General features: G+C 59.0%; 4 protein-coding genes, 2 non-coding genes and 3 pseudogenes across 6 annotated transcripts, besides 12 other annotated features; all 9 read right to left on the bottom strand.

The window, feature by feature from the left end:
* Tc00.1047053508331.90 lies at positions 1 to 774 on the bottom strand (annotated as a pseudogene).
* Positions 1 to 16,504: a sequence feature (areas not merged during assembly with more than two copies in the genome that could not be assigned to a particular haplotype).
* Positions 1,208 to 1,229: a sequence feature (AT_rich).
* Tc00.1047053508331.80 lies at positions 2,790 to 13,163 on the bottom strand (annotated as a pseudogene).
* Positions 8,260 to 8,300: a microsatellite.
* Positions 13,297 to 13,332: a microsatellite.
* Positions 13,512 to 13,856, bottom strand: Tc00.1047053508331.65 (uncharacterized protein; the record flags this gene model as incomplete). The annotated part of the gene is made up of 1 exon (XM_806964.1): positions 13,512 to 13,856. The coding sequence occupies one exon, from the start codon at positions 13,854 to 13,856 to the stop codon at positions 13,512 to 13,514; it is 345 nt and encodes a 114-aa protein (XP_812057.1).
* Tc00.1047053508331.60 lies at positions 13,774 to 13,846 on the bottom strand. Its single transcript, XR_008255508.1, has one exon. It is a non-coding gene; the product is annotated as a C/D small nucleolar RNA (snoRNA), TB8C3C3 (small nucleolar RNA).
* Positions 13,898 to 13,977, bottom strand: Tc00.1047053508331.55. Its single transcript, XR_008255507.1, has one exon. It is a non-coding gene; the product is annotated as a C/D small nucleolar RNA (snoRNA), TB8C3C2 (small nucleolar RNA).
* Positions 14,878 to 15,154: a mobile genetic element.
* Positions 15,369 to 17,834, bottom strand: Tc00.1047053508331.50 (hypothetical protein, conserved; the record flags this gene model as incomplete). Its single annotated transcript, XM_806963.1, has 1 exon — positions 15,369 to 17,834. The coding sequence occupies one exon, from the start codon at positions 17,832 to 17,834 to the stop codon at positions 15,369 to 15,371; it is 2,466 nt and encodes an 821-aa protein (XP_812056.1).
* Positions 16,505 to 16,556: a sequence feature (heterozygous, Esmeraldo-like haplotype).
* Positions 16,557 to 17,351: a sequence feature (areas merged during assembly that could not be assigned to a particular haplotype. This can correspond to areas where the two haplotypes were merged or to regions with more than two copies in the genome that were merged during assembly.).
* Positions 17,352 to 18,130: a sequence feature (heterozygous, Esmeraldo-like haplotype).
* On the bottom strand, positions 18,083 to 19,264 carry Tc00.1047053508331.41 (annotated as a pseudogene).
* Positions 18,131 to 20,144: a sequence feature (areas not merged during assembly with more than two copies in the genome that could not be assigned to a particular haplotype).
* On the bottom strand, positions 19,784 to 20,698 carry Tc00.1047053508331.30 (hypothetical protein, conserved; the record flags this gene model as incomplete). The annotated part of the gene is made up of 1 exon (XM_806962.1): positions 19,784 to 20,698. The coding sequence occupies one exon, from the start codon at positions 20,696 to 20,698 to the stop codon at positions 19,784 to 19,786; it is 915 nt and encodes a 304-aa protein (XP_812055.1).
* Positions 20,145 to 22,227: a sequence feature (heterozygous, non-Esmeraldo-like haplotype).
* Positions 21,047 to 21,991, bottom strand: Tc00.1047053508331.20 (hypothetical protein, conserved; the record flags this gene model as incomplete). Its single annotated transcript, XM_806961.1, has 1 exon — positions 21,047 to 21,991. The coding sequence occupies one exon, from the start codon at positions 21,989 to 21,991 to the stop codon at positions 21,047 to 21,049; it is 945 nt and encodes a 314-aa protein (XP_812054.1).
* Positions 22,227 to 26,957: a mobile genetic element.
* Positions 22,228 to 26,957: a sequence feature (areas not merged during assembly with more than two copies in the genome that could not be assigned to a particular haplotype).

The raw sequence follows: 26,957 nt of genomic DNA, 5'->3' as shown, positions 1-26,957 counted from the left end.
ATTCAAGGCATCCTCAATGGCAGCAGAGTGTGCAATTTACTTATTCGCATCAAAGATGTGGCGTGGAATCGGCCCCACTTTTTCCATGCGTTCTTCGACCATCTTCCAGTATTCCGCTTGCCCATCCGTAGTCCCACCGCGCTTCGTCCTCGCACACATCGCCTTCACATTCATCTCGTCGGGGCAATTCATGGTGATTCGCTCGGCTTTTACTTGCGTCTCCCATTCACCACAGTTGCCCACGTTTGGGGGTGACATCACAATCATGCCCAATCCGGTGCCAGACACAAAATAGTTCGCTGGCGGTGTCCCTTTCTCTGTCACATCGTAGATAACATACCCCTTCATCTTCAAATCCCACAATCCCACAAAACGTCCATGGATGCTCCTCTACCCACGTATCTTGTCACCGTCTTGATGGTCTTGTCAAAAAAGTACGTCGTACTTCCACCAAAGCTGTAGATAATCAAATAAATTTTCTCAACATCGCAGTGCAGCAGCTGGTAGAGGAGGTACGAGCCGGCAGCCATCGACTTCCCGATCCCGGGCGCCCCAATCAACACATGTCGCCCAGGCGTAAAGTGGGGCTCACCGTCAGTCCTGAGCAAATTCGGCTAGACCGCCCTTGACAATCTGCCAAACTCGCTCCACCTCACAGTCCACATAGCAGTCACAAGTGGATTTGTTCTCCTTCCATTTCCACGAGTACGGCCATGCCTTATCCGAGGCGAGCACCATCAGTCTGGGACGCGGCCATGCATCACCCCGCTCCATTTTCCCACCACTCAATTCTTGCGTGCCCGCACAAAGCAGCAAACACAATCAGAGTGCACACAAACGCAATCAACGCCCTCACTCGCTGAAGCACATTATTCGCATGGAGTGACAGCATTTGGGGACACACCAGCTGTAGCAGGCTGCATGGAATTTCCCTGACAACCCTGCGAAGAGACACAACAACTCTGCGGAGTCAAAGTGACAGCCCCTCGGTGATGCCCGCAGCTCACATGGCAGGAAGAATTCCACGCACGCATAGTTCCGGATTCCTCGCTGTTTGAGTGCACACCAACAGAACAAGTGAAAAAAATACGTGCGCGCAAGACGGCGGTTAAATAATTAAACTCTTCAGCCTTTTTTGTTTGATGGTGTTGGCGGGCAATCCCGCACAATCCAACCAAAGTGACACGCCGGACAGAATGTCGTCAGCTAATAAATAAATAAAAATAATTGCGCCAATGCAAAAAGCAGCAGGAATTTGGGTTTAGCACCCGAATTCGGGGGCGACAGTGGCATAAGAGTGTGTATGTGTGCAGGGCCCTTCGTGGGATGGTGCTGTCCAATCCCGCCGTGCCCCGACACAAAAGGGCGACAAAAAAAAAAAAAATAGGAGCACACTCTCCAGAAAAGGAGTGACGGCTGATCAGTCATCCCCCGTTCCTTCTCACGTGACATCCACATATGTGCACCCCATCTAAAATACGTACCTCCCTGGACGCCGCATGCAATGAAGTGTGGTTTCGTCACTCGCAACGTGTTTTTCCTCCCGCAAACAACCAAAAAAATAATAATAATAATGGCCATGGCGCAGCTCCACTCAGGGGAAGCAATCGGGGCAGGCACGGGCGGGAACCAGAGATCACACCAACAATAAAAAAGGGTAATAACTCCTCCAAGCCAAAGCATCGTGCAGTGTCCATCCCTCTTCCTCTGAATTGAAGACCTCCTCAACAGAGCAAATGCAACAGGCACATGTGCCGCACAAGATCTTTCTCTGCCCCGCGTTAAATCTTAGTTCCCATGAGTGCCACGGCGGTGGTGCCGGCGTTACATCTGGAGTGACTCCAAAATACCTGGCACCATGCTGTGGAGAGTGGATGCTTGCCGCACGTGGCCGCGTCAGCGTATAACACAAAATGACATCAAAAAAAAAAACTATTCGCGGCTCAAGCTACCCGTGTGTGGCCGTACTAAAGCGGACACTGAGACACGTGTGGAGCAACTTCAAAAAAAGTAAAAAGTGGAGGAAACCACCAGAGTAATCCGAAAGAACACACCAGTATGTACATACAAAAAGAAATACATCAATCCGCATAATTCTTCGTTCTTTCTCTCTTTGTTCTTTCTACACAACACCAGAAGTATAAGGAGCGGCAGGCATGCCCTCCCACACAGTCATCATGGAACAGGAGAAAGAGTCACTCGCACAAAATTAGAAACAAACCAACAATCCATGACGCGGTCGGGGCGGAGTCCGATGGGTGACTGCGCAGCTGCACAGCCATGGCCTCCACGCCCTCCCTCATGTCAGCCAGCAACGCACACTCACAACCTCCAGGAGGTGGCGCGTCACAGAAGAGCTTCATCGATTGCTTTCCCTAACGCTTTTCTGAATGCATCCTATGGTCTGCACAACAGCCACCATCGTCGAGCACTTACTCATTGCTAAGTACAGATATGAAATAGAGAGAGCACCAGCCCCCATACTCGGTGCTGCAGCGGCGGGCGCAAAACACACGCACACACACCCGTTACGCATCCGCCCGGGGCTAGCGTGATACCTCAATAATCCTTCGTCGTTGATAATCGATAAAATAAAAGCAACAAATCAATCACCCAATCAATCTATGAATGATGGAAAGAGAGAAGATCCCTGCCAGACGCATCCACTTTAAGCCCAATCTGCGAGGGCTTTGTGTCTTCTCGCCGTATAACGGTACTGTTTGGTGGTCGGAGCCTTTCCACACCAAAAAGGAGAAGCTGCGCTACATTTTTCGTCAAGCAAAGCATCTTCACCTGTCCAGAAGAGCATAATTAATGCTGCAGCTCGCACTGGATGCACGGTCGAACAGGCTCAGAGTGTCGAAGCGGATGTCACCGGCCACGGGCCGCGGCGCTGCGGGTGGTCGGTACGACAACGCAGCGGTGGTGCCTGAGGCGTACGAAGATAACGTCATGTCGTGGTGCTTCCGCGTCTCGTCGCTCTCCTCGTCATCGTGCAGCAGCGCATCCAGCCCACCACGCCGCGGCTCGCGCAGCTCCTGCCAGTGGCGGTCCTCCGCGTACCACACAACGACGCCGTACACAGCGGCCGCAAGCACCACAGTCGTCAGCAGCAACACGATAGCCACGTACGCCCTCGCACCACCGTCGCTCGGCGCAAGATGGTTCGCCGCGCTGACCACGCACAGCGCCGCAAGGAGCACAAAGCTCGCAGCGTACATCACCGTCAGGAAGGACGAGCGCATCATGTTCGTGAAGGCAACCACGCCCGCGCCCGCAAGCAGCACAGCCGCCATGCAGAAGTACTGGACGTGGCAGCCTCCCAAGGGCGGGTGCACAGCCGCAATCAGGCACACCACACACAGCACCGACAGCCGGAACACGCACCAGTACACGCGGCTGCCCCTCATGCTCGTCAGCATGCCGCCGTACATCCGCTGCTGCGCCGCAGGGTGCCAATACCCGACGGGGTACAGCAGTCGCTCGTGCAGCGGCTTCCTCGAAAACTGCCAGTACCTCGTGAAGCTCGCGCCCGTGTGGCGGGCAATCAAGTAGCACACGCCAGCAGGGAACGCCACACCGTACAGCACGCCAACGACACCAATCACGCGGTGCTGCACGCGGGCGCCGGGCAGCACCAGTGCAAACACGGAGCCGAAGAAGATGCCGAGGTGCATCGCGTGCGCCACAACGTAAGTCAGGCTCGGGAAGCGCATCGCCGCCCACGCACTCGCCGCGTCCACGCCGCGCCACCGCTGGAAGGCGGCCGTCACACCGCAGTGCACGCACCCGAACACAGCGGCCAGCAGCGCGTTGCCCACCACCATCCACAGCGGGTCAAGGGCAGCGAACACCGACAGGAAGTACGGCAGCGCAACGGTGCTCGCACGCTCCTGCGCCGAGGCGCACGACATCCTCGCGAACACGCCGAGCGCCTGCATCTCCAGGATGGAGCCCAGCCCGCCGGTCACCACCACCGCAACAGCCGCCGCACCCGCAACAACGCCGGTGATCGCCGAGAGGGCACTGGCAGCGGCGGGCAGCGTGGCAGACCTGATCGTGAAGGACCCAAGCAGCACACCCCTGCAGCCGCCAGACACCGCCGCAGCGTCGCAGCGAATGACTATCGTCTCGTCGGCAGCAATGAAGTAACCGCGGTGCACGGGCACAGCCAGCTCCAGGACGGTGGACGGATTCGTCGCGTTGCGCACCCACGTCGCGTTGCTCAGCATCGCTCCCCACGGACCGCCAAACCCGCGCGGCTGCGCCGTCGACACCGGCACGAAGCTCAGGTGCGTGCCAAGCTGCGGGTCGCGTGCCCATCGAAACGGCGGCGGCAGCGCCACCATCAGCCGCGTCGGGACGGCGCTCCCACCGCCGCGGATGTCGTTCTGCGTCAGGCTCCCACCAGCCGCCGTCGTCGTCACGGCGAGCGTCGGGCACGCCACGTCGCTCCACCACAGCGTGCCGCTCACCGACGCCGTCGGGGTCCGCGTGGGCGGCAGCGCCGTCGTCTCCGTCACCTGCAGCGTCTCCGTCGGCCCGTACCGCGTCGGACTGTAGTGCGCCATGCTCAGGCTCGGCGTCAACGTCGGCGTCAGGCTGCGCGTCTCCGTCAGCGTCGCCGTGTGGCTCAGCGGCGGCATGCCAGGTGTGCGGTTGCACCCGTCCACGTGCGGCAGGTACACCGGCAGGCAGTCGCGCCCGTACCCGCCCTCAGCACAGCGGCAGACGCACGACCCCGACATCGTCCTCGTCGCAGCTGCAAAGCAGAACACGTCGGCGTCGCACACGCTGCACGCCACGGGGCGGAACTCCCCGATGATGCCGGCGGACCTGTAGTCCATCGGCTGCAGCGCCTGCTCGTTGAGCGTAAGGCACCCCACGACGAACTCTCGGCCGGCGCCCCCGAGCGCTACGGTGCCGTCCATCACGACGGGTCCGCTGCCGGCGTTCCCGTATAGCGTCAGCGTGCTCTGCACGAGGTCCGCACTGCGCGGGTACGACGGCACCGACAGAAGTCTGCCGCTGATGCTGTTGCCGCGCACCGACAGCCACGACCCGGACACAAACGACGCCGACCCCCGCAGCACCAGCAGCGCGCCATCCGTCAGCACACCGGCGTTGTCGTTCACCACGACGGCGGACGTGTTGGCCATCACCCCGCTGTCGAACACCAATCCATGCGCGGCGTACACCTGGCTCCCCGACACGCGCAGCACAGCGCCCTCCGACGCAACCACGCGCGCACTCGCGTACAACGCATATTCGCCACCGAACACAGCCGCGTCCAGCGCGACACCGCCACCGACAAGCTCTAGCACCGCGCCGTCCACCACCACCGTCCGCCCACCAGTCATCACCGTCACGAGAGCAACGCCGGACACAACCAGCACGGACCGCACGAGCCGCAGGCCCGACAGCACCAGCACCGGTGCGTACGGCGACGACTGCGAGCCGGAAAGATACACAAGCGGCGTCGGCCTCGCGGAAACAAGCAGGGAGTCCGTCACCGTCAGCACAGACCCCACTGGAAACGTGCCGCTCAGCACAAGCGCACCGTTCAGCGCCTCCACATCGCACACGGACAGCTCCACCGGTCCGCTCTCGTTGCTTCCCGCAGCCACCGCACCGCGCAACGCTCCACCGCCCATCACGTACAGCACGGCACCGTTCAGCAGCGACACGTTCTGCACAACGATCCGCACGCCGTCCCGCGCCATCCACGGCACGTAGAGCACAGGACTCACGCCGTCCAGCACAACGTGGCGCAGCGTCACCTCGCTCGCCCCGGCAGGCACAACGAACACCGACCGCACCGTCACGCCCTCGCGGACGAACACACTCGACGCGGTGACCGCAGCAGGCGGCAGCGCGGGAGCTCCCACAGGCACGCACGCCTCGCCGTACCCGCCGCTGCCGCACACGCACACGCACACACCGTTCCTCATGCTCGCCGACGCCGTCCCGGGCGCATAGCAGTGCGTGTCCCTGTCGCAGACGTCGCACCCAACAACATCGATGCTCCCAGCGTCGCCAAAACCAGCCGCTGCGTACTCCTCCGCCGTCGACAGGACTCGCCCACCAGCGTCGTTGCATGCAACCCTCAAATGCGCCCCAGTCGCAAGCGACAGGCTTACCGAGACCATCCGCGGCAGCAGCGCTCGGTTGTGCACAAAGCTCAGCGTGCTCCCAGCAGCGGTCACGGCGCCAGCGGCGTAGAGCATCTCCCTCGAGACGCCGTCGTGCACGTTGCCCTTCGCCAGCAGCATCGACCCGCCGGCCAGACTCACCGTCGAATAAAGCGCCACCGCGTAGTCCCCCGTCGACGAAAATTCGCTCCGCACAAGCGCCACGGCGGAGCCCGACACGCTCACAGCCCCACGCACAGACACCGCGTGCTTGCACAGCAGGAAGTCGCTGTCAACAAACGCCACCACGGAGCCGCCGCTGGCAGCAACACCGCCCTCCACCGACACGCACAGCCCCAGCGCCGTCTGCACCAACAGCCCGTCCACGTACAGCGCACCGCGCGACGACAGCGCCACGCCGCCGGTCACCACCACGCCAACAGCGTCGTCGAACACCGCCGCCACCTGCGTGCGCGCGATGGTCAGCACGCTCCCCGTCAGATTCACGTTGTGCACCACAAGGCACGCGGACGCATCGCCAAGGTCGTAGGCGCCGCGGTACGCAACGCGCTTCTCTGCAATCAGCACCGAGTCCACCACAGTGACGCGCGAGCCCGGCGGAAATCGGTTCGCCACAACCACGCCGCCGCCGGAGCGCGACTCAAGCCCGCTGATCAGCACATCGGCACGCTGGCCAGCAGACGGGTCGGACAGCCACCCAACAACGTACAGGCTCGCTCCGCCCACAAGCGTGCAGTTCACCAGCGTCACGTTGCGCACGCTCCCCGACATCAAGCCCACGTCCACCACGACGTCCGCCGCAAAGGTCACACACACGTAGCACACCACCGACGTCCCGAAACCGGCGTTCACCTCCACACCCACACTCACGTCGCGCACGCACAAGTCGGCGCCGTCGGTGCTCGGTGGCTCGGGAACAGCAACGGGCAGGCATGCATCGCCGTGGCCGCCCTCCGCGCAATTGCAGGCGCAGCCATCACTCGAGACCGTCGTCGTGTACGCGGGGAAGCACGACGCCGCAAGGGTGCATGAGTCGCTGCAGGTCAGCAATGTGGCGTTGTACACGGACGGAATAACGTAGTTCGCTTCCTCCTCGCCGTTCACTGTGTTGCACGCAGCCATTATCGCTCCGTTCGTGATATCGCGAGACCCTGAGTATATCCATAGCACTGTCGGCTTGACCGCGCTGGACATGAGTTGGTTGCCGGACACAGACACCGTGGAGTCGCGGAGATTCACCCGGGGGGACAAGTGGACAAAAGCATTCGATAGGGAATCACGGCAGAGGTTACCGCTCAACTGCAGCCAGGAGTTGTAGTAGACGTAGGTATAGTAGTTGGTGAAGAAAACAGCCACACTTCTCTGCATGTCATTGCCCTCAAAAACAACCGCTGACAGAGATTCCACACGTAATGCCCGAAGAAATAACATGAAGTACTGCACCGGCCTCGACACAACGTTGTCTCGGATCACCACGGCAGAGTTGTTCAGTACATCCAGCGACGAGGATTGGAAAGACCCTCCAAGATGCATCAAAGTGCTATCACCGCCGTCCATATGAAACGTGTTGCCCATCACAGCAAACAGGGAGCGCCACGACACCCTAAGCGGAGATCCAACAACGTGAATGGCGCTTGACGATGCCGTCACGGTCTGAAACACATTGCCACTGAACACCACCGCGGAGTCATTGCTGATCGCCAGTCCATTCATCGCGACACACGACGGGCTGTCAACGTCCAAACCCGGCCGAGAGATCAGCCTCGTGACCGTGAAGCGGTTCCCGCTGATCGTGATGTTCGTGTGCGGTGGGAACACACCCTCCGGGCTGAGCAGCGCGTCATCGAACGTGTTGCCGGTGACGACGATGTTCAGCGACTCCACAGCGGCGTACGTGTTGCCCAACAGCAACAGCACGGCGCCGTCCCTCCACGTGCATCCATCGAACGTGACGTTCACCACGTCGCCCGTCATCGCCCCAATCAGCACCGTCAGGATCATGCCGCCCCCGCTGAACGTCACGTTACGGTAGCACAGCCACGACAGCCCGCTGCCCACAGACTGCGCAACCTCGGGGTACACCATGTCGCTGATGCACTCACCAACCGGCGGTGGCGGTGGTGGGAGCGGCATTGGTGGCGGTGGTGGGCCAGCAGGCACAGGCGCCGGGACGCACACATCGCCGTGCCCTCCAGCAGCGCACCGGCACTTGCAGTCGCTGACCGCCGTCGTCAGCGGAGCAAAGCAGTCGCCGTCCCTCGTGCACTCCCCGCACGCAGCAACCGTCGTCACGTTGGTGATGCCATTCAGCTCCAGTTCAGCCGCCGTCGTCACCAATCGTCCCGCAACCGTCAGGCACCCAGCAACGAACCCGTAGCCGGCGTCAATCCGCGACAGCGGAGACTCCGACAACCCCGTCGATCCCATCTTGCAGCCCGTCAGCGTCACCACACTGCTGCCGTCGATGTTCACAGAAGCGTAAAAGGAAGAGTAGTAGAACATCGCACCCGCTCCCGCGTCGTTGTCGCGCCAATCCAACCAGCTTGAATTCCGGACGGTCCAAGAATTATATGCATAGATGGCGTAGGACACGGAGCCGCTGTTCCCCACCACGCGCAGCACGCTGTGATTCGACAGGGTGAAGTCGTGGTACTGAAACAGGAAACTTGTCCCGGTGGACATCGTATTGTTGAGCAGCGCAAAAACGGAGCGATCACTGGCAATGAGCCTATACATGTACAACATGTATGTGTACTTATCAAGGCTGCAGTACCGCGTGTACAGCGAGCTGCCACCCACGAGCGTCAGTGTCCCGGTCGAGTACAAACCATACCCGCCGCGCCTCGACGTATGCGCCTTGACGTTGCTGACCAGCAGCGAGGACGCACTCAACGCAACGTCGTCCAGCATCACCACGCTCAGCCTGCTGCTTGCATTGCCTGAAAGCTGGATATCGGAGGACTGCACCGCGTCAACCTCCGTGACGGCGATGTCGCAGTGCTGCGGGAGGGCACGCCTAAATAAAACAACGGAGGACCGCATCACCGTCTGGCTCACGCGGATAAGGACGCCGGCCGACTCGGCCACCTCAGTGCCCCCAACAAACTGCAGCGCAGCACCCTCACGGAATGTGCACCCAGTGAGCGTGATGTTGATGGGGAGATGCAGCGGCATACTGTTAAGGGAGAACGTCAGCACAGCTCCCACGCCGCTGAATGTCACACCCACGTAGCAGTGGTGCGTCTTCCACATGTTCAGCGTGATTTCCGTCAGCGTCTGGTTCACCACGCAGCTCGTGTCGCCGTCGACGGCTCTCTCCGGCAAGGGCAGCACAACCGTGTCGGGCACCTCGAGGCGAAGACACGACGCGCCATGCCATCCGTTCTTGCAGCTGCACGAGCACGAGCCACGATCCACCGACTCCGTCCCGGGCATGTAGCACGCCGCGTCGTCGTTGCACGTGCCGCACCTGAACACCACCACGCCCTCCGGAAACACGCCGTCGTACGACACCTCCTCATCGCCCTGCCTGTTGCACCCCACCACAAACCGTGCGGGTGACGTCACAATCGAGTTCGATGAAGTAATTTTCGCAAAGACTTTACCAGAGTCCGCCTGACGGTTGTGTGCAAGCGACACGATGGTGCCGCTGCCCGATAGTCTAATACTGTAACAGGAATACGGCATACTCAATACTGAGGCTGCGCTCACGTTGTTGCCCTCCACACGCCACTGCGCACCATCCTGAAGAATGACCGAGCCGTACAAATACAACAGCGCAGAATTCAGAGCCTCCGTGCTGCCAGTGAAGGTGCAGTCAGCCACTCGCAGCAGCCCCGCGGAGCTCACAGTGGTGTCCCCGTAAAAATAAATGCCGATGGCTGCACTCATCGTGTTGTTCTCGACGTCAAAATAGCCGCAGTTCTTCAAGTCAACAGTGTGAACGTATACGGCCGATGCCGAACCGTAATCCTTCTTCTTTGATCTCAGCGTGTTTCCCTTCATAATGATCCCGCCACCATCAACAACAACAGCAACGGGGAAATAAACTGCGTAAATATCCCCCTCCATGTAGTTGTCGAGTAGCAGCAGCGCCGAGTTCGCACCCAAAGTAAACCTTGGAAAGTGAATGGCGTAACCCAAGTTCGTCACAAGCTTACTGCCCGCCACCAGCATCTGGGAACTCGCGCCAAAATCTCCCTCAAACTCCAATGCACCAGAATCCAGCATCGAGGATGTCACGTTCACGTGCACGCGCGCACCACTCCCCCTGATCGACAGGCCCATAAGGACGCATTGCAGCAGCGTGATGTTGAGTATCCGTTGTGATGCGTCGAAGCTCCACAGGTCCAGCACAATCGCGGCGGTGAAGGTCACGTTGACGAAGCACAGACCACGCACACCGGGATCAAGATAGTCCACGGAGCTGATGCTGCCACCGTGCACGCAGCGGACCTCCGTGTCCTTCGCATCTGAGAGCGGGAGCGGCCCAAGGCCGTCCGGAACAGCAGCTGGCAGACACGTGTCACCGTAGCCGCCAGCAGCGCACACACACTCACAGCCGCGGATGCCGCTCGTCCTCGCAGCAAAGCACACGGCGTCCACGGTACACGTGCCACAGTCCAATGCCGTCACGGGTGTCCTAATATAGAGGTCTTCATCGTAATCAGTCACAGGAGATCCTCTTAGCTCGTTGCACGTGCCGTAGATGATCGGGCGAGAGTCGTCTTGTGCCGACCAAAAACTTGTCATGTATGCAGTGGTCAACGAATAGGAGCCGTACGTGAAGTTGTTGTAAAGTATTGACCACACACTCTGATCGCGGAAAGCCACGCCGTCGTATTTGTCCACGTGCACAACGTAGGCGGTGCGGAACTCGTTGTTGCGGTGCACCAGCCAGCTGCCACCAGTCACAGTCAGCGTGGTTGTCATGAGCATGGCAAAGCCAAGACGGAACTCGCTGGACACAACCTGCATTACGCTGCCGCCATCCACCGCAACGTCCCCAAACACAAGCGCCCCTTTGTAGTACTCGGTGCTCGGCGCACTCCACGAGTTGTTCTGTACGGAGAACACGGAGCCGCCGCTGACACGCAGGTCCGACGCAAAAGCGTACATCACGTGTGCCCGCGACATAACGACGCAGTTGTCCATGTAGAAGACGCTGGTCAGGTTCGCCACGAGGTCGCGCTCCACAAGGATCGCAGCGCACAAGCCCCCGCCACACACCAGAGTCGACCGCGTCATGACAAAACGCGTCGACAGAAGCCGGACACCGTCCAGGACAAGCGCGGGGCCGTACCGGGATCCCTCGTAGCCAGGGGTCGTCGGCACGTACTGCGACCCGCCAACCGTCGCGCGCAGCGTTGAGTTCGCCAGCAGCACACTCGAGTTCGGCGGCATCGCGCCATGCAGCACAATCGTGCCCTCCAGCGACGTCACATTCGTCATGTTGACGAGGGCGTGCGGCACCAGGTGCGCCGTGCTCTCGCTGAGGCCGCCAATCCGCAGCAGCGCGCCGCCCACAAGCACACAGTGGCGCAGCGTCACGTTCAGTGCGTCAGCGAACGCGTCCATCAAGCGCAGGTCCACCGCCACAGTGATCGGCCCGCTGAACACCACCGAGTCGAAGCACGCCGTCGCACGCCCGCCGCCAACCGTCACGGACTCCGTCAGCGTCACGCCACTCACGCAGCCCTGCGCACCGCCACCACCGCCACCGGACCTCGAAGGCGGCACGTCGAACGGGAGGCACGCCTCGCCCACACCGCCGGCGCGGCAGCTGCACACGCAGTCGGAGAACGACGCCGTCAGCGCATCGAAGCACGCCAGCGCAGCCGCACAGCCGTCGCAAGGCACCACGCTCACGGAGGGCAGGCAGGCCATGCGGTAGTCGCCGCTGCTCCGCAGCACGCGGCCGCCAGCACGGTTGCACTGCACGGTCACGACGCCGCTCGTGATCGTCAGCCCGGAGACAAGCGTCGCGCCAGTGGCAACGCAGCGCACAATCGACACGGTGCCGCCGCTCAGCGTCACACCCGACAGCGACGCCACCGACGACGCCTCGCCCACCGCCCACACGTCGTGCAGCTCCAGCCACCCGCCGACACCGACCGTCCCACCGTCGCAGCGCACCAGCGACGACGCGACAGACCCCTCGACGCCCACAAGCGCAGCACCGAATCAAACACCGCGAGGCGCTCGCCAAGCACAATGCCGCCGCCGCTGCTCACAACCGACACACTCGTCACGGAGAACACCGAGTGGCTCCGCAGACTGAGAATCGACGAGGACGCCACATGCAACGCGGACGCGGTCGGACCGCCCGACGCCTCCAGTGACACGCCGTCAAGCACCACCGCGCTCGACAGCAGGTCCACGTCGCCGCCAAAGTACACCACCGACCCGCCCGCCCGCGACGACCTCAGCACAGTGTTGCTCACACGCAGCTGCGACTGCAACAGCGACGTCGCGTGCAGCACAAGCGGCGACGCCACCGCGTCCGTCAGCCCGCTCAGCTGGGAGTAGCGCATCGGCCCCGCCGTCACAATCGTCGAGTCACGGACCGTCACGTTCGTGCGTGCCGGCAGGTTGTGCACAAACACGAGCGAGCAGTAGCTCCCGGACAGCCCGCTCACGCTCACCTCCAGGCTCCGGTCACTCGCCGGCTCGCCGCTGTAGCCCCGCACGTATATCTGCGCACCGCCGTCGCACACGCAGTTCCTCAGTTCGATGCGCAGCGCGCCGGGAAGCATCGCCGCAACGTCGAACACCACAGCCACGCCGTTCGTGATGTACACGCCGTCCATCAGCACCGTGTCCACGGCGCGGCCCACCGTGATGGCTCTGTCCACCGTGCCGCCCCGCAGTCGCAACACCACCGCATGCACCGCGGGCATCCACGCCGCAACCAGCGCCAACAGAACAAGCAGCGCCACACGCACAGCCGCAATGGCCCTGCGCCGCACGCGGTGCCGGCTGCGCGGACACGCACCCACCGCAGACCACATCCACCAACCCAGCCAGGTATCAACAGGACTGTCGTGGTGTGTCGCACTCGTCTCGTCGACCGTGCCTCCTGCTCCGCAAATCCCTTCCTACAGATGCCAAATACAGTGACCCGATTCCGCCAGATAGTTATCCCACTACTACTTCTACTAATAATACTACTACTACTGCTGCGAGTAATTACTAAAACCTTGAAACGCTAGTTGTGGTGGTCAAGCCACAGTATCTCTATCTGCACGGTAAAACAAGGAAGAGGCAGCAACAACAGTAGCCAGACACAGTAGCACGCAGCGGCATCCGGCCACATATATTCCACATCACAGCCAGCGACACAAAGACGCGCAGACACAGTCAGCCCAGTGATGCCATCGGCCTCCCACCGCCCGCGCAGCCCCGCACAACCGCCGTGCAGAGTGGCGGGACCCCGGCCAAGGGGCAAATGACCATTGGCACCGCCCTCCTCGCCAAATGCCTCCAACACATGACGACCCCGATGCCGTGGACAACACGCAAAAGCCGAGGCAGATACACGTGGCATTGTTGCAACCGCCAGCCATCGAGCGCGTCCGTGAACGTGGTGGTGGTGGCGCGGAAGAGGGGTGGTGAGTGCGTAAGTTGCCAGTAGTCAAGGCGTCGTTTCTCGCTCACGTGGGTCGGCATTGCAGAACAAAGAGCGGCATCATGCGCGCACGGCATGCACAAGGGCAAAAGGGAGGAACAAAGAAGCACAGCGGCGGCACTCAGCCACGGGGGACAAGGGTCCACATCGACTCTGCGGTCGGTTGACCTTCAGACGTCCGGTTTGTAATCACGCCGCCGCGCAGTTCGTGTGTCTGCAGGAGACTGGGGGATGGAGGGAGGGAAGAGAGAGGCGGTGCGGCCCGCATCGGTCCCGGTTGGGTGTGACAACGGTGAGGTCATCTCGTCAGGTCGCCGGCAGCAAAGACGGTCGCCGTCAGCGGCGGTCAGTGCCTTCCTTCTCCCACCGCAGCGCCACTCCACCGACGCCGTCACCCGCCTCCTCCCCACCGACACAACGAGGAGACAACAGCAGGAGATGTAACGCCCGCAACGATCAGGCTGCCGGAGAGTCTCGTTGCAGCCGCCATGACCAGACGAGTGGGATGCAAACAAAAAGAAAAAACAAAAAACAATTGCCCCCTCAAGCATCTCAGCACAACGTGGAAGCACAGCAGCCGGCACACAAGGCGCAACGCCGTTCAGTGGCTACCAGCACTCACCCTCAGTTACGCGGCAACGTGAAAATGAACGAGCTCCTCCCACACAGCCATCCCGCAACACGAGTGAGTCACACGAGCAGTCGCACAAATTAACACCACGCCACGCAAACCAGCAATCAAAGACACCGCCGGCGAAGGAAGCGATGGATGGCTGCGGCGCGCAGCCGCAATAATAAAACATGTGTCACCTTGCTTGGGGCATAAGAAAGACGTCCAATCAAAGAGGCACACCGATTCGCACCAGAGGGAGGTAAGAGCAAACAGAAGCAAACATTCGCCTGGGGCGATTGACCGGATCGTAAAGTTATTTACAAAAATCAAGCAATACAGGAGGAAGAGGGGGTAAGTGAAAAAGCAGTGGGCTCACCACACCCTCAAGCTTTGCCCCAAGTAAGTATATGTACACATATGTATTCCGATAGCCACTCTCGTGACATGCTGCGCTCTATTCGGATTGGATAAGTATATATACATACATATATATATTAATAATTTACGAAGTGTCAAATTTTGGGGCTCTCCAGTCACAAGACCCCACCGCAATGTGGGAATCAAAAGAGAGTGGGTGAGATTGTAAAATTAAATTTACAAAATTATCTGGTCGCTATCGGTTCCCTAATCCCCTACAGCCGTGGTCATACCAAAAATCATACGGTAGAAAAGTGTCGTAAAAAAGTGTATTCGTTTTATCAGGATAAATACATTAATTAAGGTAGCCAGCTTTACTCGCGATCATTCCCTCCACAGGCTCCTAGAAAACAACAGCGAAAGTCCATAGAACCATCACAGTACTGAATGTGGGAAGCGGGGTCGCCACGGGAGTGTGGGAACGTCATGCACTACACTCGGCGATGCAGTCACAAAGCAGGTGCTTACACCACCACGGCCACCAGCACCCACGAGCCCAGCATGGGGTGGCAGAGGATGCCACTGCAGCCAGCGGCGAGCACCGCAGTGTCCCTCACGGCTACCTGAAGACAAATGTCCCGGTGATGCGTGTGCCGGCGGGGAGACTGACGACGGTGCGGCACGGGTCATCCGCATGGGAATCGTCCAGCAGCTCGTTGCTGTACACAGGCGGAACACCCGGCGCGTTCGCGATGGTGATGTGTGGATGAACATTTTCGCAGGGGAACTCTCCCTCGTTGCGCACCGCGATCGCCGTCCCCTTCGGATCAGACGCAACGCTCTTCAGCGTGAGCTCAATGGACTCGCCCAGCAGCCCCACCAGCTGCTGCAGCAGGACAGGGTCCTTGCAGGCGTCACGACCCAGGTACAGCGTCGTCACATGGAAGGCCTTCTGCACCTTCTTGCCGTCCAGCATCTCTGGCGGCACAAGCTCGAGAACCCGCTCGGGTGACGCAATCTGAATTGCGGCATACTCCACGTGGCGGGGGAAACGGCACAGAAAAGACTCGTAGGCGTTCGCCACGCTCAATGCTGCCGCCATGTCGAGTGTCTCAATTTCGGGTATGTCCGTCAAACCACGTGCGGAAAGTTCAGCCCAAACGCGCCGTGCAATGGTGGCAGTGTCGTCTGCCACGCTTACCTCAATCAGCGGCCCCTCGGTTGGTGGACGGCACCGCGTCGCGCAGCCCAGCAGCGTTTGACGCACGCGCCGCCCTTCCCTTCTGTCCGCCTTGGAAGTGCGGTGAGCAGAACCACGGCGACGGACTCGGTCGAAGCAGATGTCCACTAGTGCATCCGTGCCGTCGGGGTGTGACCATACCACTGTCAATGCCCTGAGCCCGAGATCGGCGTAGTCGTCGCGTGCGGCCTCATCGAGGTTCATCTTGTCAATGATAAGGTGCGTGTGGCCGCCTCGCTGCGCGCGCCGAATGGCGTCAAGAAACTGCCGCTCTCCGCCGGCCTCGTCTTGGTTGATCCAACATGGCGAAAGCCCTGCCTGGCGCAGCAGAGCGTACAGGGTGCGGGAGAATGTGGACTTGCCGCAGCCCTGCAGACCAACGCAGACGACAGCGTCGGGGTCGCTGGTGACGGCGTCGTCACCGGACGGCTCGTAGTGCATCACTTGGGACCGCACGTGCGCATCGGCGGCGACACATTGCGCGAACTGGTTTTGCAGCGTGATCCATCGGCGGCGCAGGTCCTGCAGCCCGCCGAGGTCCGTTCGCGCCGTTTGCCGCCGTGTCAAATGCAGCCACGCTGCAAACCGCACAAGGTAGTCGAGGCGTTCCGCTTCCCAGTCACCGAGGCACCGGCGCACCTCCTCTGGCAGCCTGGCGAGCTTGCCTGCGAGCCTCGAGCGGAGCGCCACACCGCACAAACGGTGCGTGACGATGGCCTCCTGCGCCGCACGCTCCATTGCGTATGCGTGGGACCGCTGCTTCCACATCCGCACAACAACCCCCGCCTCATTGCAGCCGTAAAACACCGCACCCTCACAGTTAAGACGACGCGCCACGCCGTCTCGCAGGACTGCGTATTCGTCTGTCCCCAGCTCTACTGCCGGTTGCGGCGTCACAACGTCAAGACCGAAGGACTGCAGTGCCGCCATGCTGCTCGCGGGATCGGCACAGAGGCCTTCATGCGGGGTCGCACCACGGCAGGTAACGGCGTAGAACTTCAGTGTCTCACGGGGTCCGTGGTCAACGAGGTGTCCACATTCCCGCAGAATACCATCAAAGCATGCGGTGCGCCCCGTAGTGCCCAAATAGTCATGCAGAGCAGCGGCCCTTCCCTCCGGCAGCGCACGCAACGTGTCTCGCCAGACGCTCGCCACACGTTTTGGAACCGCAGCGCGCCACGAGACGCCCTCATCCACACCGTAAAGGGCAAGATCCTCCTCTGGCACATCAAAGCGCACTAGCATGTGCACGTCTTTGGTTCCTACCAGCCAGAATCGCTCTCCGTCGTGTGCGAAGGCCGTCACGTGGCCGCAGTCACCGTCAATTGCTTCAAGTGCCACCGCCACAACAGGCGTCCCGCATTCCACACCATACGGCGCGTCGAACTGACCGAACTTCCGCAGGCCCTGAAGTGTCGCCACCAGGCGGGGCGCACCCTCCCCAGGATCCGCAATGAGGACACTGGCCTGACCGCGAGGAACATGCTCCCACACGTCGCGGTTCGCACGGTACACCGCGTCGTCGCAGCCAGTGATGGTGCGTTCCACCAGAATGAAATCAACTCCAGCGAGGGTGAGAAACGTGGTGTGCACGCGCACTCGGTTGTTGTGTGGGAACGCCCTGCAAAACGCCAATCGAATGCACTTCTCCTGTAGCGCGTCACGTGCCCGAGTGGCATAGCCCCTGGCGGCAGAAGCGTCCGCTACATCTCCTGAACAATCCCCGCAGCAAATGCCGCACCCATCAACGTTTTCGTAAGGTCGTGTCGCACCCCTTCTCCCTCGGAAAATCCCGCGGCCATCCTTCCCGTGGCGCGTGCCATCGTGGTGCGGCCCCCGCCCCATTGCAGCCTAATAGCTCCCTATCTACTGTTGTTCTAAAATACTTGTTGTACAACTGCAAGGGGAACACCAGGCGTTCACGCGCAGTCCAGCAGAAGCCACAGTAAACAAATATACGCGGTGGGTACCACAACAACCAACACGCCCCCACCCACATGCATCATCTTCACGGACACCACAGTCAGCCACACCACTCCCGCTGCATGTGCGCCCTCTCTCCCCCATCATCCCTTCCTCCCTCCTGCCGGCATTCACAGAAGAATGCTGCGGATGCCGGAGAAGTGTTCCACGTCGGCATCTGTGACGCCAGCCCGCCGCGCCTGCCACCCCGACAAGACGTGCCGCACAACGACATCCGCGGCGAGGTCCTTTTCCTCGGCGCTGCTCATCTCACCCCTGCTGTACTTCGACGTCACCTCCGCGAGGAGATTGTCGTCGGGGCAGAAGAACCGAATGAGTTGGTACGCCACGTCTGCGTGCAGGTTGACACCCTCCGCACGCATGTCCTCCAACGTGCCACCCCCACCAGAGAAGGCCTTGCGCACCTTCTTCCGCACCTCCTGCTCCGTGTCGTGTAGTGTGATGACTCCGTTCCCCTCGGCGCTGCTGCTCATCTTGAACTGCGCTCCCTTCAGTGCGGGGAGGAACTTTGTGTGCAGCAGTGCGGGGGCGCAGCACTTCATACGCGGCGCGACGTTGCGTGCCAGGAGGAAAAAAGCGTCCTGATCAATTGCACAGGGAATGATGCACTTCAGCGGCGGGTCCCAGCTAGCCGTCGCAGCACACGGGGGAAGGCACTGCTAAAACACGGTGCGGCCTGCACCGCTGGAAAGGCTGCCTTTCCAACATTGTCGCTATCCTTCAGGCCAAATGTACTCTTCACAGCGCTCAGCGTCAACATGCGCTGCACCTGCACGACAGTTGGGTACATGTCCCCCATGTACATCGTGTTGCGGAATATAAATGTCTTGCGTGGATCGAAGACAAAGGCAATGATGTCTTTTATGTTCTCCACCACCAACCCGCTCGCCCTCTCCCCGCTGAGGGGAATGTCGCGGAAGAAGTGCTTCTCATCATCGGTTATCTGGATCACCAACGGAAGACCGAGCGCATCCTGCAGGTACCGCGTCAATAAAAAAGGCATGACATGGCCAATGTGCATCGACCGCGCGCTCGGTCCACGACCAGTGTACAAGTACGCGCGGTGTGTCCCCGTCGCAAAGGACGCACACAGTCAATGGCGGTTCCAAAATCCCTGTGGGAGAGGACAATGCCGCGGCGGAAAAAATGTTGCAATGCCATTCGTCCCGCCTCCTCTTGTGCGGTGTTGGTTGCCTGCGGTGCTCCTCCCGTCCGTTGCATGTTTCCTCCAGCCGCTGCAGAAGGGGCTCATCAACGGGCTCCGACCCGAATAGTGCAAGGACGCGGTCATAGTCCACACCCCTCGGGCCCGTGGCGGCAACACCCCACGGCGTCACAACGTCCTCCTTGCGCTCTGTGCGGCTGGCATCATCCCCACGCGTCGTGGCACAACTTCGTCCCCCACAAACCAACGGCGCAGCAAAGCGTGAGACGCGACGCACCGCAAAAGAATCCAAACGACTACTTCGCCCGTGCACCGCAGTGCCACACCGGACGGAAAACAAACAGGCAGGAGAAGAGAGGCAGGACCTCGGGACAGCACACACCACCTGATGTATCACACCCAGAAAAACAACAACAACAACAAAAAAGGCGATAATGCACGCAGAGGTAAAACAATTTTCCCCTCCGCTCTCTCGGGAAGTTATGAATGAGCTGCATCTTGTATGCGACAAAAAACATATGCACGTGCATGTCGGGTGTGCACGCATACACACAGAACGAGGAGAGACAGTGCAGCACATGGAGTCAAACGGCAACGACTGCCAATTCCCCCGTAATTGCAAGAAGCAGCAGCGCAAAGGCGGAGATTATTGCGCCACGGCAGGCATGTAGCCAACGAGCGTTGTGCCACCTGACGCAAAAACGCTTAGCACAACGGCCTTCCCGTCCACAAGATGCAGCACAAACTGGAGGGGTGTCGCCTCTTTGATTGCAAGAAACCGCGCAAACCGTCTCACCTCCACCGACACTGAAGCGTAAGCCATCGACGTATCGTCGCGGTGCTTCGGCTTATCCCCGCCATTACCATCGCCTTCGCCATCAAAATCGGCGTCATTCTCACCCTCGCGCTCGCACTTTTGCACGGAGCTGTACTTCAGAGCAAAGCTGGCAAGGAAACATTCGGCTAGAACCACCAGAGTGCAGCTGGTAGCAGCAGCGCCATCCGCCCGCTCGTTGTCCCTCACTGTGAAAGTCATGCGATCGCACGAGGTGGAGCGGACCTTGTCCACAAACTTTGACAGCTCCGCGAGGCACGGCAAAACAATTTGCACCACCTCGCTCTCGAGGGGAGGGGCGCTGATATTCCGCACTTCCAGCTCTCTAAGCACCCGCACTGGCACGTCGTGGCTGATGTCAAGATGCGGGCGGACGCCCTGCATCGAGACACGCAGCGCCGGCCTTCTCGCCGCATTCTTCGTCAGTTTGATGGTGACGTTTGGGCAGTGCTCTGCCTGGCGCATGATGTGAAAAAGTTGTGAAAGGTCCGCCACCTCGCAGAAGATGGCGTTTTCTTGCAGCTGCGACTGGGACTGGAAGTCGCTGAAGATGGCCTGCGTGCGGCATCCGGCCCATACCTGCATGCCGTCTGCAAACTGCGTGCTCGTGAAGAAGCGAATGCGTGTGGGGTGCAGTTTGATCACGCACCGACACTGAATGCCGCGGCACTCCTGGCACACACTGGCAAGGGTGCGCTGGTCACGCACAGTGGCCTTGAACTTCATCACCAACCTGCAGGGCCCCAGCCCACACAGAGAGGCATCAACGATTACATGCCAGCGAAGAGAAGAGGAAGGAAGAGTGAAAGAACACCACCGCAGAAACAACAGCAAGCAAAATACAGGAAGGCCAAAAAAAAAAAAAAAGGTGCGACATCGGCGTGCAAGTCAACGTGGCGGAAAAAAACAACAACCAAAAAATCCCCCCAAACAAACAAAAGATGCATGGCAATTCACTAGGGGATGTTGCAAGTTTGACCTCCACATTGACATCGCGGGGACACGGGCGGTCCTTCGCTTCTCCTCCCTCCCTCCCTCCGGCCGCTCTTCCCCGTTCCTTCCGCTAAAAACAAATTACATAACGAGCTCCAGCGGGTGGGGTGCCGCTTTCCCCGCCGTTTTTCGTGGTGCATCCGCTATTGTGGTTTGAGTGCTCATGAGATCCTTCAGCATTGCTGTTAGCACCTCCTCAATGCTGCGCCGCTGCACAACGCAGCCAATTTCACCATCACCGTCATCGTCATCGTCATCGTCGTAGTCGGTGTGCTGCATGACTTGGTAGCTGGCCACGAGCTCCAGCGCCAGGTTTGGCGTGTAGCCAACTTCACACAGTGAGCCGCACTCTTCGCATATCAGTTCGCCCTGCTCCGTGAACATAAGCGGCAGACACTGCTGGCAGAAGGTGTGGCCGCATGGACAAAGCGTGCGTGGGCTCTCAAATATGTAAAAGCAACGCTTGCACGTTGATTCCAATTCAAGGGAGGCGTGAAATCCCATAACATTTCCTACGGCAACAATGGTGAGTTTTATGGCGCTGAACAGCCCACGCGCATGAAAGTAAAGGTCCTCCATTTCCTCCTCCGTGCGTCGGATCTCCTCATCCACGTAGCCGAGATCGTCCGGGTTGCATTGGCAGCCAACATCGTGACCAGGGCGCCTGCCGCGTGTCAACGCAAAGCTCTCGAGAAACCCCTTCACAGCGGCGGTGTAGTCGTCCTTTATGTCCGTATTCTTCCCCAGGTCTCGCTGGTCGAGGCGGTGGGACTTGGCATACTCGTTTACTTCTCGCGTGAGCCTTATCGCAAAGGCGTCGCGATCCTCGCCAGGAAGGGGCCGCGACAGATTAACGACATCCATCAGGGATTCCTTGAGGAACGCCTCCTGCTCAAGTACCTTCTGACGCAGATCCTGCAACGTCCGCCAGAGCTCCGGGTGCTCCTCGTATCCCTCCAACTCAAAGCGCTGTCGCAGCTCGTCGATCCTCACTTTTGTCTTCAACTCCTCCGCCGCCTCCGCCATGGCCGTGGCGGACGAAGGGCTATCGTGTGGCGCTGTCGCCACGTACCCTTCGGGGAGCCGATGTCGCACGTTGGTTGCATAATTCACCAGCAAACTGCTTGTCTCCTTCAGTTCTCCCAACACACCCCTCGCCTCCGTGCGTAAACGCACATGCTGCAGCTCCTCGGGGAAAGTCGCCAAAAACAACGTAAGATCCTCATCGTCGTTGGCAAACAAACTGCTCAGTTCCCCAGAGTTTTTTTTTTCTACTCTTACCAGCGCGTCTCGCTATACAATGCCATCTAGGTGCTGAGGAGGTGGTCGAGCAACGACAAAAGTTTCCTGCTATGAAGCAACTGCCATTGAGAGGATTTTCCGAGGCGAAGGTCCTGTTCAATGCCCAGCCGTTGACGCACAGCCAAGGTGCCTGGACATTCTAGAAGCAGATGGTGCAAGGTTTCCTGCGGGCCGATTGGCGTGCTTGTGGAAGCTGGCTGATCCTGCGGCAGCAGAGATCGCCTCCTGGCACTGCTGTTTCGATGCCGTGTGGCGTCTGGGTTGTGTGCGCAGCGACTTCTGTGCTGTGCGGTGCTTCTCCGTGTGGGGAAAACCATGTCACAGAAATCACATTTGAGCTCGGGAAGCGGTGGAGGATGTTCCGGATGAAATGACCGACAGTGACTGACGAGACCCGAGAATCCCGTCAATGTAGAATCACAGTGCGGACATTTCTCCTTCCGACGGCGTGTGAGGGTCCGTCTCCTTACTGGAGAGACGTCTTCCTCCCTCGCCGACGGGGGAACAGTGTCCGTCCCCGGTGCAGTTGGATCGTTGTTAGAGCGCACATATGCAGACTGTTCCGGTGAGACGTTGCAGAATCGGCATTGGTTTGTGCAATCTCTCACGGCCCAGTATAGTCGACCCCAGAGCTCGGATTCCCCGCACCTTGCCCTTGCGAGGTGAACCAGTTCCTGACGGTGTAGAACTTCCTGAGTGATCAGGTCCTTACCGCTGAGATCTGATGGCCTTGTGCCGCAAAGCAAGTAGCGATGAGTGTCTTGACGAATGGTACTACGCCACTTGTTGGTGAGCTGGGTAGTAAAACATGTCAGCAGATCCGTATGCCATAAAGGTGCGATTCCTTGCTCCGTGTATTGTCCGCTTTCCATAGTCTGCGTCGCATGCTGATCTGCAAGCTCGTTAGCATGTACTCCGCAATGTCCGTAACAAAACTGCAGGTGCACGGACCAGCCAGCACACGCCAGTGTCAGGAGACGCTGCCAGATCTGATCCTCCGTCCAGTCTGTCTGACTGAGCGGGCCCTTGTTTAGAGCCGCTAGAAGAGACTGACTGTCCGTAACCACAAGCAGGTTTTTACGCCTGTGGCGGATACGAGGAATCATCAGCTTCTCTAGGGCTAGAAGCAGCGCACGGGATTCCGTCCTGTAGCTGCATGGGCGTGCACCGCAGTTTATGCTGGCCTTTTCTATTATCTCCGATGAGTTGAGGGATGAAAGCAGTATTCCAACCCCTGCTGACTTGGGAACGTCGACACCGCCATCGGTCGCAAGTATCCACGAACGATGGCTGTGCAGCGCCAGAGCCTCCTCGCTGACTCTGCGCTTTTCCCTTATCAGCTCTTCCTCGTCAGTTATTGGGAGGTCTATCGGAAGTTCCACACCGATGGTGACCCGGTGAGCGGAGGCCGCAAACCAGGGAGGAATGGAGCTGCGAAAGAACCGCTCTTCGCGTGGTGAGCTCTCGGTGATGCCATAGTCCTTTGTGTATGCGTCTACGAAGGCATATAGCTCGTCCCGAGATAATGGCGAGATGCGGAAACCGGCGCGAGGTGGTGGCTCAGGCGGGGGTCTCCGCATCCAGTCCATCTGACATGCGCGTGTTTTCTCAAATATTGAGAGCCGCGCGCGCAGGCAAAGGACGTGGAGCGGCGGCATATTAGCCTCCAGCAGTGCGGATTCCGGGTCAACAGTGCTCGGAACTCCGCTGACAATGCGTGCTAGGGTTGCGTACGTCTTCTGCATCTCATTCTTCGCTGAATCCGTCGCTACTGCCCATATGAGCTCGCTGCCATAGCGTAATTTGGAAGCACCGTATCCAATGACGAACGTGCGTAGGTCATGTGGAGATGGTCCCGCCTCTTTGTGCGCTATGCAGCGTAGCTGCGATATCCGTTGCGAAGTGGCAGCGCATTGCTTGTTGGCCGCCACATTTAGCGTCAGTCGTGGATCGAGATCCATGCCGAGAAGCTTCGTAGTTCGCGATGCCCCCATGGTCATGACTGGGATTTGACATCCAGCCACTACCAGGGGCCACCTTCCTTCACGATCATAATCTGACTCCGTGTGCGTGGATAGTGTGCACCAAGCAGCTTCACACTTTGACGGGTTGATGGCCAGGCCACTTTCCTGACTCCACGCATGCGGCTTTTGAAGAACCATGTTGGCAGTGGGAATGGCGTCTTCCCGGGACTGCCCCTTGACGATAATAGAGAGGTCGTCCGCATACATGTCTGCTGTGACACCCGCAAAGCTGTTCAGCAGATTGAGAAGTGGGTGTACGTAAAGGGAGAACAAATACGGTCCCAGCACGGACCCCTGAGGAACTCCTCGCAGCATGGGACGCCGATCGCTGTGTCTGTGGCCAACTCGTGTCTTCGCGTAGCGCCCACATAGAAAGTTTCTAAGCCACCTACAATTCACCCCCGGAATATTAGCCAGCAAGCGACTGAGGACTCGATGATCTATGGAGTCAAAAGCCTTGCTGAAATCAACCAGCACCAGCAGGGTCCGATGGGGTCTGTAGTGGAGTTGATTGCCAATACCGCTCTTCTTGGGAAGGCTCACTTGGAAATAGTGATTTCTATTATGCTCCACTTCGTGTATCAGGTGTGCCAGCTGCATCGTCGTAGTACGCATACTACGATATGCATACTGGTGGGGGTGCGGCGTCCACACCCAAAGCAATCTCTTCAGTACCATTTTCTCAGCAACCTTACTCACAATGGAAGTAAGGCTGATGGGTCGATATGACTCAAGCAGTTCCGGCGACTTACCGGGTTTTAAGAGTGGAACGATGGTAGCGCGTCTCCACTCAACCGGAATCGTACCGGTCGTCCAACTGTGGTTAATGCAACGAAGAAGGAATCGGAGGCCCTTTGACGAAATATGTCGCAGTGCCTCACTGTAGACTTCATCCGGTCCGGGGGCCTTGCCATACGGCGTATTACGTAGCGCAGCAAGCAGTTCCGTACGATTAAAAGGTGCATCAAGAGGGGAGTGAAGATGAGCAACTAAACCAGATTTGGTGGCAGCTTCGTTTTTATCCTGTGGCTCAGAACTAGGTGAGAGTGAAGAACCTGAATTAAATGTAGCGGCAGACTCGCTGTTGTTCTGCTGCCCAAAAAGAAAAGAAGCATTAATGTTCAAAGAGGCACTCTGTCTGTTGATGCCTTTGGAAAACCTAACTGCCTTGTGAGAGGGGTGAAATGGAAGAAAGATGCGATTGAGAGCATTCGCTGCTCTCCTTGCTGTTTTATAAGTGTGTTGACCATCTCCCAATAAAATTGATGTGGGAGATGGAAGTGATGCCTTTTTTCGTCCGGAAATGTATTTCCATGCGAGTGGCTCGCCTGGATCTAACTTGCTGATGCGGCGTAGATACGTGTTGCGCAAGCGCTCGCGGAGTAGGAGGAAGAATTGACTCCTTGTCCGTTGCATTTCTGCCTCACGGTCGGGCGTCGGTAACTGTAGATAGTGGGCCTTGCTGTCGGTAGCCATCCGCTCTGCCTCCATGAGAGTGTCGTCCCAAAGCCTGGGACCGTCCTTGTGCATGCCGCGGGGGCAATGTCGTCGATACGAAGTTATAAGCGCTCTCGTGAAAGCTTTAATGCCGGTGGACTGCTTTTTATAGTCATATGCCGGAAGTTGTGCGTCGAAGTCCTTGATGAATAAATCCCACTTGCACTTCCCCCAACTGTGGAATATCCTAGGTGCCGAAGGTATGGTATCCTTAAATGCCTGATGCAGCGTAAATGTCAGCATATAATGATCACTAAGCGGCGACACGGAAGCTGACCAATCCGACACAGTCAAATGCTTTGACCATGTCAGATCGATACAGGATCGTTCTCTTGTGCCACGGGCATACGTGATCTCACCAGGGGTGTTAACCAAGGTGAGTCCCGCATCCGTGCACAGTTCTAAAAATTCTGCAGCAACCTCGCTTGGAGAAGTCTCCAAGAATGGCTCCCACTGTGGGTGATGCATGTTGAAATCCCCACACAGCAGGAGCGGCGACGAGGCTGGAAGGCAGTTTACTAACCGCCTGAAGGATTGCGTTACTTGCGGTGGTGGCCTCATGTAGGCACTCGCTACAATAATATCACGGTTCTGGTCCAGAGCAGCCTGGACCGCCACCACTTCAAGGCTGGTGTCATGCTGGGGGATGGTGAGAGGTATACGCTTGGAGCGGAGAGTTTTCCGCACCAGCACCGCCACACCGCCTCCCTTGCCGATGCGCGACTGTGCATAGAGCACATAATCTCCAGTGTGCATGCTGGCGATCTGCTCTGACGACTTCCAAGTCTCCTGAATGGCCATTATGTCTGCTCCTTGCGCCATTAATGTTGCGAGTTTTGACGGCGTGAGGCAAGAAACGTTCATCTGGAGTACTGCTATGGGGCCTGGGTTCTGCTCAATGTCTCCGCTTAGCAGTAGCTTTTGTCGTTGCGCGTCGCATACGGCACGCAAACGGTATGTATAGCGCTGATAAGCGCCGATGGAATTCAGCAGCGGATAGAAATACCGCTCCGCTGGCAGCCATGTAAATGGCTCCGTCTGGTGCCCTTCCGACCCGTTTGTGCGGCGCCTCCTGCCTCTCCGCGGGCAGCGGATGGGCAGCAGGCGCTTAGCTTCCTCTCTAGCAAAGAGTACTAGACCCTGGCACCACGTTGAAGTGGCCGGCTGAA

The sequence above is a fragment of the Trypanosoma cruzi genome, genomic scaffold (genome assembly GCF_000209065.1).
Source record: "Trypanosoma cruzi strain CL Brener 1047053516779 genomic scaffold, whole genome shotgun sequence".
NCBI classification, from domain to species: domain Eukaryota; phylum Euglenozoa; class Kinetoplastea; order Trypanosomatida; family Trypanosomatidae; genus Trypanosoma; species Trypanosoma cruzi.
Note: the sequence above shows the minus strand (reverse complement) of the source record. Positions and strands in the feature narration are given on the sequence as shown.